The 13,708-nt window shown below is 37.5% G+C and overlaps 2 protein-coding genes across 2 annotated transcripts; both read right to left on the bottom strand.

Moving 5' to 3' along the window:
- Window positions 1–36: 36 nt before the first annotated feature.
- LOC135675941 (E3 ubiquitin-protein ligase MBR2-like) lies at window positions 37–6,636 on the bottom strand. The gene is made up of 6 exons (XM_065186611.1): window positions 6,492–6,636; window positions 3,210–4,192; window positions 2,819–2,866; window positions 2,578–2,676; window positions 1,654–1,812; window positions 37–579 (listed from the first exon to the last, which is right to left on the bottom strand). Exons 2-6 carry the CDS (start codon window positions 4,173–4,175, stop codon window positions 445–447), a joined length of 1,407 nt encoding a protein of 468 aa, XP_065042683.1. The 5' UTR covers window positions 4,176–4,192; window positions 6,492–6,636; the 3' UTR covers window positions 37–444.
- A 5,089-nt stretch (window positions 6,637–11,725) lies between these two features.
- Window positions 11,726–12,653, bottom strand: LOC135587245 (uncharacterized). The gene is made up of 3 exons (XM_065078412.1): window positions 12,495–12,653; window positions 12,317–12,367; window positions 11,726–12,185 (listed from the first exon to the last, which is right to left on the bottom strand). Exons 1-3 carry the CDS (start codon window positions 12,640–12,642, stop codon window positions 11,887–11,889), a joined length of 498 nt encoding a protein of 165 aa, XP_064934484.1. The 5' UTR covers window positions 12,643–12,653; the 3' UTR covers window positions 11,726–11,886.
- Window positions 12,654–13,708: the final 1,055 nt, after the last annotated feature.

The following is a 13,708-nucleotide window of genomic DNA, read 5'->3' as shown; positions in this document are numbered from 1 at the left end:
ACTTCTTTCTCTATACATATATTAGTTCTACTAACAGAAATCAAATGCTATATCTCTTACCTGTAAAAGAATTGTTATTACATCCATTGAACAATACCTTTGAAGAAATAGGCCTCACACATAAAATCAGACCTGCATCTCCTGCATTTGCATCACATTGACTGAACACAAACTATTCGACCAACAGAGACCTGCTCACAATAGAAGACAACTATAATTCCCAACCTAGAAGCCTCTTCAATGTCATAGGACCATAGTGAGGCTGTCCTTCCCAATCATTTGGGAAAAAGGCCAAATACATCCAGAAACTTTATCATGTTCCATCCACAGCTGAAAAAGAGAAAGAAAAATAATAATAATGTTATTTACAAAGTGATGAGAACTTTCGATGAATGATAGAAAGTTCAAATGCACTTTCTTGTGGGCTAGCTACAAGGAAGGGTGTCAAGAGGTTGGAGACACAGATGCTTTGCAGATGGGACACCAGTTCTTTAACCCAAGCCACTGGTGGATGCATTTTACATGGTAAGCATGCTCACATGCCAACTCCCCCAACTCATCTCCAACAACAAATTCTTCCTGGAAAACCAAAGAAAAGAACGACACTAGAAGAAGTCAGTTACTAAGACACAACACAAAGGATCACATATCGTGATTGCAATGGGCAACAAGTACACATCTTTGGAGGCCTAGTAGATCCCACACCAAAAAAGCAAGCTCACTAGTTACCACACTTTCATCCTCTTTGCTGGCAGATAAATCCTTGAATCAAAATTTAGAATGTCGTAGTTTATAGTTATTTAATGACTGTTAAAACTCATTGTAGTCTAAAGCAAGGTTCGCCGTACCGTACCGTACCGGCGTTTCGACTCGTGCTCGGTACGGTATGGTACGGGTGTACCGAGCACTGTAGCACTGCTACAGTGCGGACCGGTACAGGGCGGTCCGCGTACCGACAACTTGTCGGACCGGTACGTACCGCCCGTACCGGGCGGTACGGCAAACCCTGGTCTAAAGAACACGATGCCTATAAGAGAGTTTCATCACCGGTTCCCAGAATAAATAACAACATCCCAAATGGCTGCCTTTTCTAGTAGTCATCTAGACAGTAATGGCCGTCGCTTCCCTTTACAGTGCACTACAATAGCCTGTTCTCATGATGGATATTTTCTCACATATAGTCCTTGTGATGGATGATAATTATTTCAGGGGTATCCATTGTATAGTAATTACAAGGAGAAATCATTTGAGTTTCTTGCTTAGATTAGTCAGGCTTTCTTGGTTTTAATGCAGAAGGAAACCATAATTCAACCATGAGATTAAAGCACTCATGAAGTTTAACTTGTTAATCCAAAGATCTTTCCTTTACATAGATAAAAAAACTTCCTTAATTGTTAAAAATGAGGGTCGACTTTGTCAAAGCTAAATTAACAATAATTTGTCATATGTATAGTACAGATATGTCATATCTTTGTGATTAACATGAAATAAGCAACAAAGCTGCAAAGGAACAAATGGATGCCATGAAACCAACAAAAAAATCAGAAGCAAAAGATTGTTACCAAGAAAATAAAGCATTCAGAGGCAAGTAAACTTAGATGATGCAAATAATATCTGATATGTATCTGAAAAGTCTGGACAAGAGGATTGTACCTGGCATATACTGCATTTGGCACCAGCTTCATCAAGTCCAGAGAACCCAGAGATCAATGAGGCAGGCATGTAATTGCTTCTCTTCAAGCATCTTGATAAAGCTTCCTCTGTCAGGGCTGTGCTCACAGTACCAATTTTCTCTTCCAGGACTAGCAATTCCTGTTCAAGAGAAGAAAAAAAAGGTTCCTGAGATATTCTCATTTGTGAATTCCTACAAACTCTGTTATCTCAGATTGGTTTAGAAATTAAACAGCAATAGTAATGCAAAAGAGAGAGATTTCTGGGGACATAAACCATCCCATTGTTAATTTGAGACAAGTATTAAAAGTGATCAATAGAAAGATGGGCCTTAGTAAAATGGTAAGTTTGCTCCTTTACACCGAAGGCTAGAGTTCGAGTCACGGAAATAACCCTCCCTAAACCCCGCATTGACGAGAGTCTCGTCCACTGATATGTTATTTTATTAAAATTATCAATAGGCATTGCAAAAGACAAGTGCACCAGCACCATACGACAGTATGTATCACTGCTTCATCCTTGAACACCTTAATTTTAATTAGCATGGAGCATTAAATAGTTTTATTCTTGGTTGGAGATGAAAAATTATTATAAATGTAACACAACGAACAAGTACATCAGACTTAACTTTGATCAACTCACACATTTGAATTAGTATGGTGATGCAGATGCAACACAATATATGAATGACATTTCCGATAGAACTGCTAACTAGTTCCTGGTCTTCATCATCCAGGAGTTACCAGACTACCATAGTTTGAACCTTGACAACATAGATAGAATAGATAGCAAAATAAAAAGGAAAAAATAAACAAAAAAAAAGACTCTTCTTCCATCAAAGAGAACTCAAGAAAACAACCCATGAACAAATTTCATGACACTACATGACTCAAAAATAGAACAAACCTCATATGACATATTATCAATGTCCATCCTCATGTCTCTGTACTGGTCATTGAAGCTCAGACTGTCCAAAAATAAATGATTCCCAAGAAGCGATAATTGCTGCAGGAACAACATTCCTATTGTTAACACATAATTTAATGAATAAGAATATCCAAATTGATTTCTCATGCTTCTTTGACTTTATAAAGTAGCACTTATTATTAGAAAGAAGTTATCTATGAATCATGAAGCAAATGACAACCTCATATGTTAATCCTTCGTCTTCGATCCTCTCTAGTGCTAATAACAACTGCATGTCAAAAGACGTCTAAGTCACTTTAAAAAGAATAGAGGTTTTTCAGGCAAAAAAGTGATTAGAAGTAACCCCATACTTGGCATTTCTACAAACTTCAAAAGAGTATAAAAGAAATTTAGGTACATCCTCAATCAAAATATTTGGTGATTTAAAATAATTGAGATAACTAGTAATAACTGAATTGAAACATCATAATCAAAAGTTCTTTTACTTGTTTCATTTATTAATCACATTGCAATTCCTGTTTCTCTGGTTATATCCACCCAGCTTTCATTATCTAAATCATGTAGGGTAAGTAAACAAAAGATAGACATTATGACAATAAGTTTGACAGTACCTCAGCGACTTCTTCCATGACTAAGTGTGGATAGCCATCTCTATCTTCCAAAGAAGCATCAAATGTATGTGTGCTACTTGCTACAGGTTCATGAATTTGTCCAATAGGAGTAATCCGAGTGCTGGATCCAGGTTGTCCATGTACATTGTGACAAAGAGGATTAAAATCTGTTGACAATCTTGATGAACTTTGAGGAACACCTCTTACTCCATTTGGTGACTGGTTTCTAGACCTTCTTGGAGCTCGACGAGATACATCCAGGCCTGAATTTGTTCCACTTGACGATGGGATCATGCTTTTGCCACTGGAAGATGGACTTGCCTTGTAAAGGGATCTCTTTCTTATATTATTAGCTGTTCTGCTACTTCCAGAATTAGGTGAGTTAAAACCTGATGGACGAACATTGGATACGCCTGCCCGTGTTGGATTTTCCAACCCATATGCATGGGCCATGCTGGTGCTGGCAAATGTACTTAAATTATCTTTGTAGTGATATCTGGACTGTCTAGTGACTTCCTTAGATGTTTTTGATCTCAATTTATTGCTGCAGGATTCCACTTCTCCGGTTGTGGAGTGCGAGTCTTCTTTCTTCCCTAGTCCTCTTCTGGAGTCTGAATCTTTTATATCCAGAGATCTGCTAGTGCACTTAATTTTATCACTCTCTCTTTGGCTATTACTGCTCTCTGCAACATCTGCTTCTTCAGGAGATCTTCTAGTCCTTCCTCCTCGTTGAGGCCTTCTAAAACTACTAGCAGGTAATAATTTAGATGATCCTGTGTGAAAGGGAGCTTTGTCTTGTTCTCCTACCTTGGTTCCTTTCATCGAATAGAAATTAGCACCACATCCTAACCGGCTACAGGATCGGATGCTTCTAGCATGGTGATTTTGTTCTCTAAAGGTAATACTACAACCACTTTTGGAAAAAATTATTCCACTAGCAGTCCTTCTACCCATAGAACAATCCATGCCAGAGCAAAGATCACCTATTGGAAAAAAAGAAGCAGCTTTCGATCATTCAGCAACACCAGGTGTCAAGAGTATAGAAAAAAATAGAGCAAAAACACCAATTTGAGAAAAAAACAATTGCAATTATCATTCATTCAGCAACACCAAACTTCTTTGTTTCAGGAGTAACATAAAATGAGCTAGCACAAATGTTTTATATAGTATAAGCATGCAAAATAAAGCGTAACAGGATGATGAACTATGTTCAGATAGGAACATCCACTTTAGTTGATTATTCAGAATAAGTACCATGACACTGTGTGCCACTACAAACTATTACAAAAAAAAATATGGACAGAAAACGGGATCAGCAAGTGACTAAGCTTTTACTATACAATCTGACCGTAAGACAAAAAAAAGAAAAATTCTAAATAGCCATCACTAGCATACAAAAAACCTAAACATCAAGCAATTCAGAATGCATGGCTCTAATAGGAACTTCATATAGTCAGGAGTATATGACCTTAATGGAAACTATGGGGGAATTGATGCATGTTTTTCTGACCGCAACATCTTGTCCCAAGCTATATTGAGTTCAAAAAGTGTGTTGGATTAAAGGGTGTCTCAGAGAAGTAATGCATTTGCTATTGCTATAACATCTGGTTCCTCCAAAAGCCGAAGATTTTCAGATTTTGGTACCATTGATTTATGCAAACACTTGCCAGTTTCACTTTGTTATCCATTTCTTTTTCTGGCTATAGCATCATCAACAAGAAAGCCTTATATTCTGTTCGCAAACAGCATTCAACTAATATAAATAAAGTGAGATACAATGTCTGGATGCATCCACCGGTATGAACTCCAATATATCCTCTAGAAGAATTTGACATCTGTGTTCTGTTATCCCCTGATTCAAGAAAGGCCATCGCAAATATTAATGAATTAACATCTACTTGAGCTAGCAATTACCCAGTGATAGGCAGTTATTAGTGTTTGTCGCATTTGCAGATTCGTCAATTCATTATTTGGGCAAAACAGGGTCTCATAGCTGAAATAGGGTATTTGCATCCTGCATAGGCAATAGATTGTTCAGATGTTGGGATCTAGGTTATCTTATTAGCCTTCATTTCAATCACGCTCTCTATGAACAGGAGGAAAAGTCCATGATTGCGCATATTCATTTCATCCTTTTAGCAAAATTTGATATCAAGTGTTTAAGAAAGTTATGTTATACAACAAATTAGTAGCATGACACAGAATGAGGAGAAGAAACCTAAGCCCTAGAAATGTATCATCAACAGGGGTGAAGCCTTTCTTACCAGGTGTAGTTTGCCTATATAACAACTCTTAAGTTAAAATGGATCAACAGAATCCAAGTAAACCAGCTATCAGCCTATCATCAACTCATCGATAATTGATGTCATGGCAAAGTTACTAAACCAAAAAATAAACTTAAGGCCCTTCTTCACAACTTACAAATCCTATCAGCAAGGAAGAATCTCAAAAAATTCTTAAACAATACATAAAGACAAGAAAAAAAGGGAACAATGATAACTCTCAATATCCAAAGCTACTAAACCAAGAAGCAGCTAAATGTTCGCCAACGGACACTAGTAATTCAGATGCAAATCACCAATGAACCAATGAAAAAAGAAAAATACAAACATGCCCAACCATGTTAGGACATAAGCAAAACAAATATTGTATTTGAGAAGATGAATGAAAGATACGAAACAACAGGAAAAACATAGCATAGCACAGCTCCGAGGGTTCAGTTTCGACATCAAACCAGATATTATGAACATTCAGAAAAAGTAAATAAATGAATGATGAAAACCGAAAAACAGAATTAGAAACCAAAGATAATAGTAAATATATTTTCTCGTAGGATAAAGGAAATATCCACTCTATGCTTTTTGGGAAACAAGGAGAACACATCATAATGATCTTCTATCTAATCTAAATTCAACACAATCAACAAGCGCATAGAAGAAGACACAAAATTCACCAAAAAGACCCAACAAGGAATTATCAATTCATCCAAAATTAGATAAACATGCGATTCTTCAAGAAACTCCTGGATAAGATGAGATCAAAACTGACGAATGTTTACAGGACCAGACGCCAATCCGTGTGAACACAAAACAACGACAACAAGCTCGAGTCTTTCGGCCGAGAAGACGCTCAAAACCACAAAAAGCACAAATCTTTATGCCGCACAAGATCAAAGCCTTCGCTTCCACGAGGGAACAAGATCAAAGTTTCGAAGCAAGAACTCGATCGAACCAAAAGACAAGGGGTGGAGAGGAAGAGGAGCGAGAGAGAGGAAAAGGAAACCTTTGGTTTGCCTACTCAACCCTCTCTGAGGAAGAGACCAAACGCAATCGTTCCACGGGGAGAGAGAAGAGACGGCGGGGAACGAATCTTTAATACCCAATAGGCGGACGGCAATGGATGGGCACGAGAAAGGAATAGGGGGTGGTCAAAAGTATTGAACGCCTCCCTTATCGGCACCGAGACCGGATCCCAGCCGTTGGATCCGACCCATCGCGCGCCAAGGTCGGATCGGACGGTGATCTGAGGCCCATCGGTCGTTGGGTGACGCTTCCGCGGGCCGGTTGGCGATGGCCGCCAGCGACTCGGTCACCAATGAAGCCCATAGAAGAGGAAATAAGCCGATCGATAGGATGGGAATTCTCCTCTTCTTGCCATTCCTACCCTTACACCACTAAATTCCTAAAGGAACATTTAACGACATTCCAGGAGACAGCATGAAAGTGGGCATCCGGATTTATTTCATTTCCATACATCCCACAGCTCAAATTCTCTTTTGTTGTTTTGTGTATCCATTTCTGCTTCCGATAAGTCATGGAATTAAGGGCGAAATGATTTCCAAGGGCTAATCGTAAAATTCATGTCTTGTACGCAAAAGTATTATCTATGAAGTCGATTCGAGAGACGCCAAAGCAGTCGAATCGATATATTAAGCTAATTGGGTACCTAAGGTGATATTAAGTTGATAAGTGATATTCGACTGATATGTTGAACTCACCCTTTATATGTACCTAAGAGGCACATGAGAAAATAAGAACATCTAAAATAATATTTTAATTAAATCATAATTTTTTGCTAAAAATAGATAAATTTTATGAAAAAAACCTGATTTTTCACTTTAACTTCAATTTAAGTTATGTAGATAATTAGTCGAAGTACAAGGAAAATGAGTCAAATAAGGGGATCTTCTCAAAAATAGTTGGTTTGCTACTCATGTTGTATTTCTTTTTTCTTTTTGTAATAATTGGAGTTTCATGGCGAATTCAATCCTTAGAAATTGATAATGAAATAGAATCAAACCAACTTATGAATTCTTTATTGTCTTAGTTATTAATTGTCTTAGTTAATCTATGCACCTTTCTGCTTAAAATTCCAAGAGTTTTTCCCATCTTTTCAAATATCTTTTTATATATTTTTCTAAATTAATCAATAGAGATTCATAAAGTATTTATTGAATATTTGAATCTTAAAATATAAATTTTTTTCTTCACATAAAGGTCTCCATAAATTTGATTTTTTTTGCATACTAGTCCCAAAAATTGCTAGAATATAACTTAAAGCCATGTCCAATTTATTGTCTTAAACTTTAAAACGTAATAATATTGATCAAAAGTTCAAGATGGTATTATTGTTAGAACATAAACCAAAACTACATCGGGTTTGATTAAGAAATCAAATAAAATTATATTTTAAATAATTAAAAATAAAAATTATAGAGAAAATAAAACTCGTAATCACATATGATGTTACCTAAGGCAAATCTCGCCCCAAAGTGGATGACGAAGAGAATATACCCTAAGATATAACCTTCTTAAGTGTATAAGCACTAATTGAATAGTAAATGAGAAGAAAAATGAAAGATTATATCTTATAAAAAGATGTCATTTGTCTAGAAAAATCGAAAAAAAATATTCTTGCTTCATAGGAGAGATACAGAAACATTTTCAATCTCCCTTAATAATCCAAATGGTCAAACACAAAATCACATTAAAAAATTTAAAGAAAAAATCAAAAAAATAATGGAAAGAGTAAATGAAAATTTATAAGGTTTTTCGTTTTTGGATCCTAAGAGATAGATATTATAGCAAAAATATTTAGTTCAAATCTTATCAGGATATGCTAATAAAAAACATACCCCCTATTAATGTTCTACCAGCCACTGTAAAATGGAGTGTATTCACAACATATATTAAGATCATGTCTCATAAATAAATAAATCATTTACTAACTTAAAGTTATTGTTCATAAAAGATAATTAGCAACCCAACACTGGAAGTTTGACGTAAGGGGGTGACAAGTCAGATCATATCTTACACAGTTTCACATCTTTTAAAGCAACTCCGAAGCTTCAGCCTTCAAGAAAGCATTACCTTACTGGATTGGAATCCCCCCTGCACGCAAAGCTCTTCAGTCCACTTCAACAAGTCATATACTTCAATCTCCCCAAACCTGTACTGCTTTAGAAAAGCTTTCCCTTTGCTTAATTAACTATTGTTGGCTGGTCCAACCACAATGATGGAGACGGAGCAGACCCACCATCTCCTCCTCCCCCCCCCCCCCCCCCACAATATACTACCGTTGCTGGTTTACTGCAAGAGAATGTTGATGAGTACTCGTGTTCCTTCATATCATTCAACGTGTACTCCAAAGCCAAAGCCACCTTTTGTGGAGTGACAGGACACATTGATGTGGTCAAACTTTGGGGTGTCAGTGGTTGGAAGGTTTTCCTCCTTTCTTCTCGTATCTTTTGTCAAGCAATTCTTAAATCTTTGATATCTTCTCTCTCAAATTAATGAAAGGGTATATGTATAGATGTGGCGACCACCACCCAGAATAGAATGCTTGTGTTCCACGAAGTACACAAGTCATGAGTGGATACACACACCATCATCGCCGGCCACAAAGGATCTCTCTCTCTCTCTCTCTCTCTCTCTCTCTCTCTCTATATATATATATATATATTATATATATGAGCAGAGGGCCAATTTAGTGTGTCAGCATCAATTCTGGCTGTGCAAGGAAGTATATGGGTTGTGCTTTGGTCACCACAAAACTTCATGATAAAGAGTACGTCGACATCATCATGTGGATCGCTTCGGTGTCCCGTTCGCCAAGTGGGTGATGCCAATGGATATTTTATCCCTTGAATGCACTGCACTGGAAGATGCTGATCGTATGTCTAATAAAAATAGAGATGAGCTAGAAATGTATTAATTAAAAAAGACTTTATCTCCCATTAAAACGTAAAAAGTTAAAAATATTATAAATTTAAATAAGGGATTTAAGAAAAATTATAAAGAACACCATCGTAAATATGTTTCTTAACCTTGTGCACGACGAAAACATACAAGCGTGCGACATGACATGTCACAATCGCTCTACGACTACTTGCAGTAGACACATCAAGAAAAGTCAAAAAAAAAATAATAAAGGATAATTTCAAGTTTATTTTTATAAAAGTTAATTGAAATGAGCCTCGTATTACTAAAAATTGATAGAGTCCAAGTGTACTATATTAGGTTTGACATATAATTTAATTGTTTAAATGATGTTGAAATCTCATTATATGGTAGTCTATATCAACTTAACTTCAACTTCAATGCTTTAAGAAAAGATTCCAACATGATTAGTTGATATCACAAACATCAAAACAATAGCGTGGCCAAACTTGCTATGACTTCTTCAACCTCAACAATGGTACCCCAATCAAAGTGCATGTCATCTATTTCTTTAAAGATGATCCTTTATCATAATGGAGGCTTTTTTTCTCACATCATAATGATATCCATGTTGTTGACTACCAACAACTCATGTATTTCCATATGTGATTTTATTTCTATTTTGTCCTTTATTAATCTTCTAAAGAGGCATAAAGTGATTTGATCAAAAGTTTCAAGCACTTAAACTTGTCGGAATAATTATTTTACATCTAGAGCGTTTCTCATCGATCGATTTCAATAACGATAAAAAATTTTAATAATGAACTATTTATTTATTTATTACTATCTAAATTTATGTTTGTGCTTCTCGAATAAGAACTACTACATGGTTACTATCATAAAAATTTGGGATGCAATCATAAAAATTCCATCAAAAGCACCTAAAAAACATGGTTACTATCTATTTTTTAAGATGGGTGTATTTTCTTGCTCTTATAACTATCTATTTTTTAACTAAGAGATGAATTCGTGGTATGAAAATTGGAGGATCATTAAAACAATGCAAAAATTTCAATCGCTCTACAGATTATGACTAATTTCATTGCACTAGAAAAAAAATTAGAGGAGGAATAAAAGGCTAATTTTATCGACGCATAACATAATGCAAAACGATCGATATTATTTTGCGCAAAGAAAAAATTATCACGTCGAGGTTTCAAACCTTTGATAAGATACGCGATACTTTGTATGTACAATTGAGAATTATTGTTTATCTCACTTAGCATAGTTATGTTTCTGATTAATATATCGATGTAAATTTTGGTAGACTTTCAATTTTGGCTTCTAACATTTGTTCATGGAAGAATAAGACACATACTTGAATCTCATATTTCAGGTTGAGCCCAACTCGGTAATGGGCCGAAGCAATTAAAAGCCCAATGTCGAACCAAATCACACAAGAAATCCAACCATGGAGAACTCCCATGGGCATTGTGGCAAGCAAAAATCAGACTGATCTAACGTTCGACGAGCACATAAATAGTTCTCTCCGACATTTGTTCCATCATCTCCCTTATTTCTTTCGAGAAAAGAAAAAAGAAAATTCGACACTCAAAAACAGACAAGACGATGAGAATCCTTCGTTTAGAAAGAGAAAAGTTGTTGACGTCTTGATCGATCCGATATGATTTGGATTCATATGCATAGAGTTATCCGAGGTAAAAACGTAAAGCTCCCGATGTATTATTTGTACGAAGATCAAGATCGAAAAAGATTTTCCAACTCGGTCCCTCTAATATTCAAATTAGTAATATGAGTTCTCGAATATGGATTCAAGTAATTCAAAAGAAGCCCATGGAACGTAATTTATGATTGCTTTCTTTGGATAGATAAGAAGGAAGCTTGAATCTTATCATCAAAAAAAGTTTATGCTTTAAATCTTTATTCACTAGTGAGATAACTTAGGATCTCTATTCCCTATCAACTTCTATTATGGAAATTGTAGCTCGGTATGCATTGATACAGCCCTTCCTCGATTGCGACCATCTCGCTCTAGCAACTATTTTTGTCACACAAAATATTTGCCTCTAATGTAATGACTTCCTGCGTAGGAGCCTCAAATTATGAGGCTTTTCCCACAACCCAATCATTGTACGATCTACAGAATCTACAACAAAGAGATGCGCATGGATGTCAATCTTCGTACGATCCACCCGTCTTCATCTTGAACAGAAGAAGAAGATAAACATAGATGTTGGTGAGGAGATATCCTCATGTGCATAGCAAATCATGTTAAAAAGAAGATGAAATCTAAAGCTTTAAGAGACATAGAAATGAATCCGATGGAGCCAATATTCGATTTTAAGTGAGATCTTTATCCCGATTAACTATAAGGAAATGGAAGAAATGAACAACTTTGATCTATACTTCACACTTACTTTTAGTGAGAACATCGGAGAAGAAGTTCTTGAAACCCCATATGTACACTTAAACTACAAGGTTGGAGTACAATGTTATTGTCATGCACAAGAAGAAGAAGATGATGAAGGGGGAACAGCTGCTACTGCAGCTCTCTGTTCGAATCCTCCTACCTCCTCTTCCACCACTTCATTGGCGGTGGTGATGTTGAAGCAACTCCGCCGAGTCACAGGAGGACGTTCGTCGGGAGGCGCAGGCTGATGGCCTCCAAGCCGTCGCTTCCGCTGCTCGGATGGGTTGGACCCCTCCGTCTTTGATCTCCTCACCATTTCCCACATCACCTGCACATCTTCGTACCCGCACGTTTGAACGTCGTCGTGAAGCTTCAGAATCCCATCGCCTGTGTCCAACAAATAACATAAGAGACGATTATGCTGAGACCCATCGATCGATCGATCGATGGGTTGCCGTCTCCAAAATCTCGTAATGATCACAAAGTCAGGAATCAAGATTCCCACAAGGGCGCACAACCTGCTCTGCCCACGGCCTGAACCTTGGCGGACACTCCGATGCCGCCACGGCCTGCAAGTTAGCGAGCAAACAACACAGCATCAAATCCACGGTTGGAAGACGATGAATTGGGGAGTCCATACGATACATAGTTCAGTAAAGCAACGAGAGAGCGCTATCCGTATGAGGGTGAGCTTACCGTGCTTGCAGGCTTTGACCCGGGCGGCGATGGCGACCCAGGCGCGCTTCACCGGGAGAACCACCTTCTTGTCCCACCACGGCATCATCACCTTCTGCCGCTCCTCCTCCTCCTCCTCCTCCTCTGCTTTCCCCCAACAGTAAACCATAGTGCTTTCTCTCTCTCTCTCTCTGTCCCTCTCCATTTAAAGGGCGGTATTTCCTGTGTACGTATAATTATTATACGCCTCATGGAGACGGGTTGGTCAAAAGGTAATGACCGCACCTTAGAGGAAACGGCGTCCGGTTTCCCGGTCCCCACCGGGCTTTTGGCTTCGAGCGCGGGGGTGCGGCAACCGCCACGCGGCTGTAAGCGGCACACCTCCGCCCACGTCACCTTCTCACGTCAGAGACCGCCACGCGACCCCATTTTTAGGTGGACCGTTGAGGAGTGAAGCGGTCACATCGGCCACCTCGCCGATTCATCGGATGGGGGCTTTGGGGCGAGTGGGGTTGGCAAGCAACGCATTAAAGCTCCCGAGGAGCCAATTGGAATGAGACTCTAATCGAATCATCCCACCATATACCTAAATGAAGAAATCATTCTAATTAAAGCAGGCAGGCCAAAAATCTCATCACAATCCTCTGTGATTAATTAAGCATGTCAAACAAAAATCTTAATGCATGTATATGTATATTTTTAACAAATAATGAAGACAAGATTTGTTCTTTAAATCTTTCTATAAAATCAAATTAGTCAAATAAAAATGTTAATGCATACACACACATATATATATATATATATATATATATATGTTATTTATTTATACATCTTATTTTTTATAAAAAGGGAAGAAAGATGAAGATGAGAATTGAGTATAATAAAACCTCACTATAGCTCTGAAAATATTTCAACTAAGATTGTTCAAGTTTTAAAGATTGAAACATAAGATTTTAGATTCCCATTTAATAAAGTTGAGTTCATCACATATATATACATATATTATTTGGATAAACTAATAATAATAGTAATAATCACTCATCGTTGAAGCTTACCATCTAATATTCTAATGGCTATGTTTATCTCTCGATCTGACGTAATCTTTGTGTCACCCTTAATACGTGTTGGGTTGCCTGTCGCCGAGGAATCGCCGTAGAGAACATCCCGGAAGATCCGAGGGGGACGGCACACCCAATGAGGAGTCGCCGGGGACGAAGCTCTTTCGCCGTAATCCG

This window comes from Musa acuminata, chromosome BXJ1-1, assembly GCF_036884655.1.
Source record: "Musa acuminata AAA Group cultivar baxijiao chromosome BXJ1-1, Cavendish_Baxijiao_AAA, whole genome shotgun sequence".
Lineage (NCBI taxonomy): Eukaryota > Viridiplantae > Streptophyta > Magnoliopsida > Zingiberales > Musaceae > Musa > Musa acuminata.
This window is presented reverse-complemented; position numbering and strand designations above follow the sequence as displayed.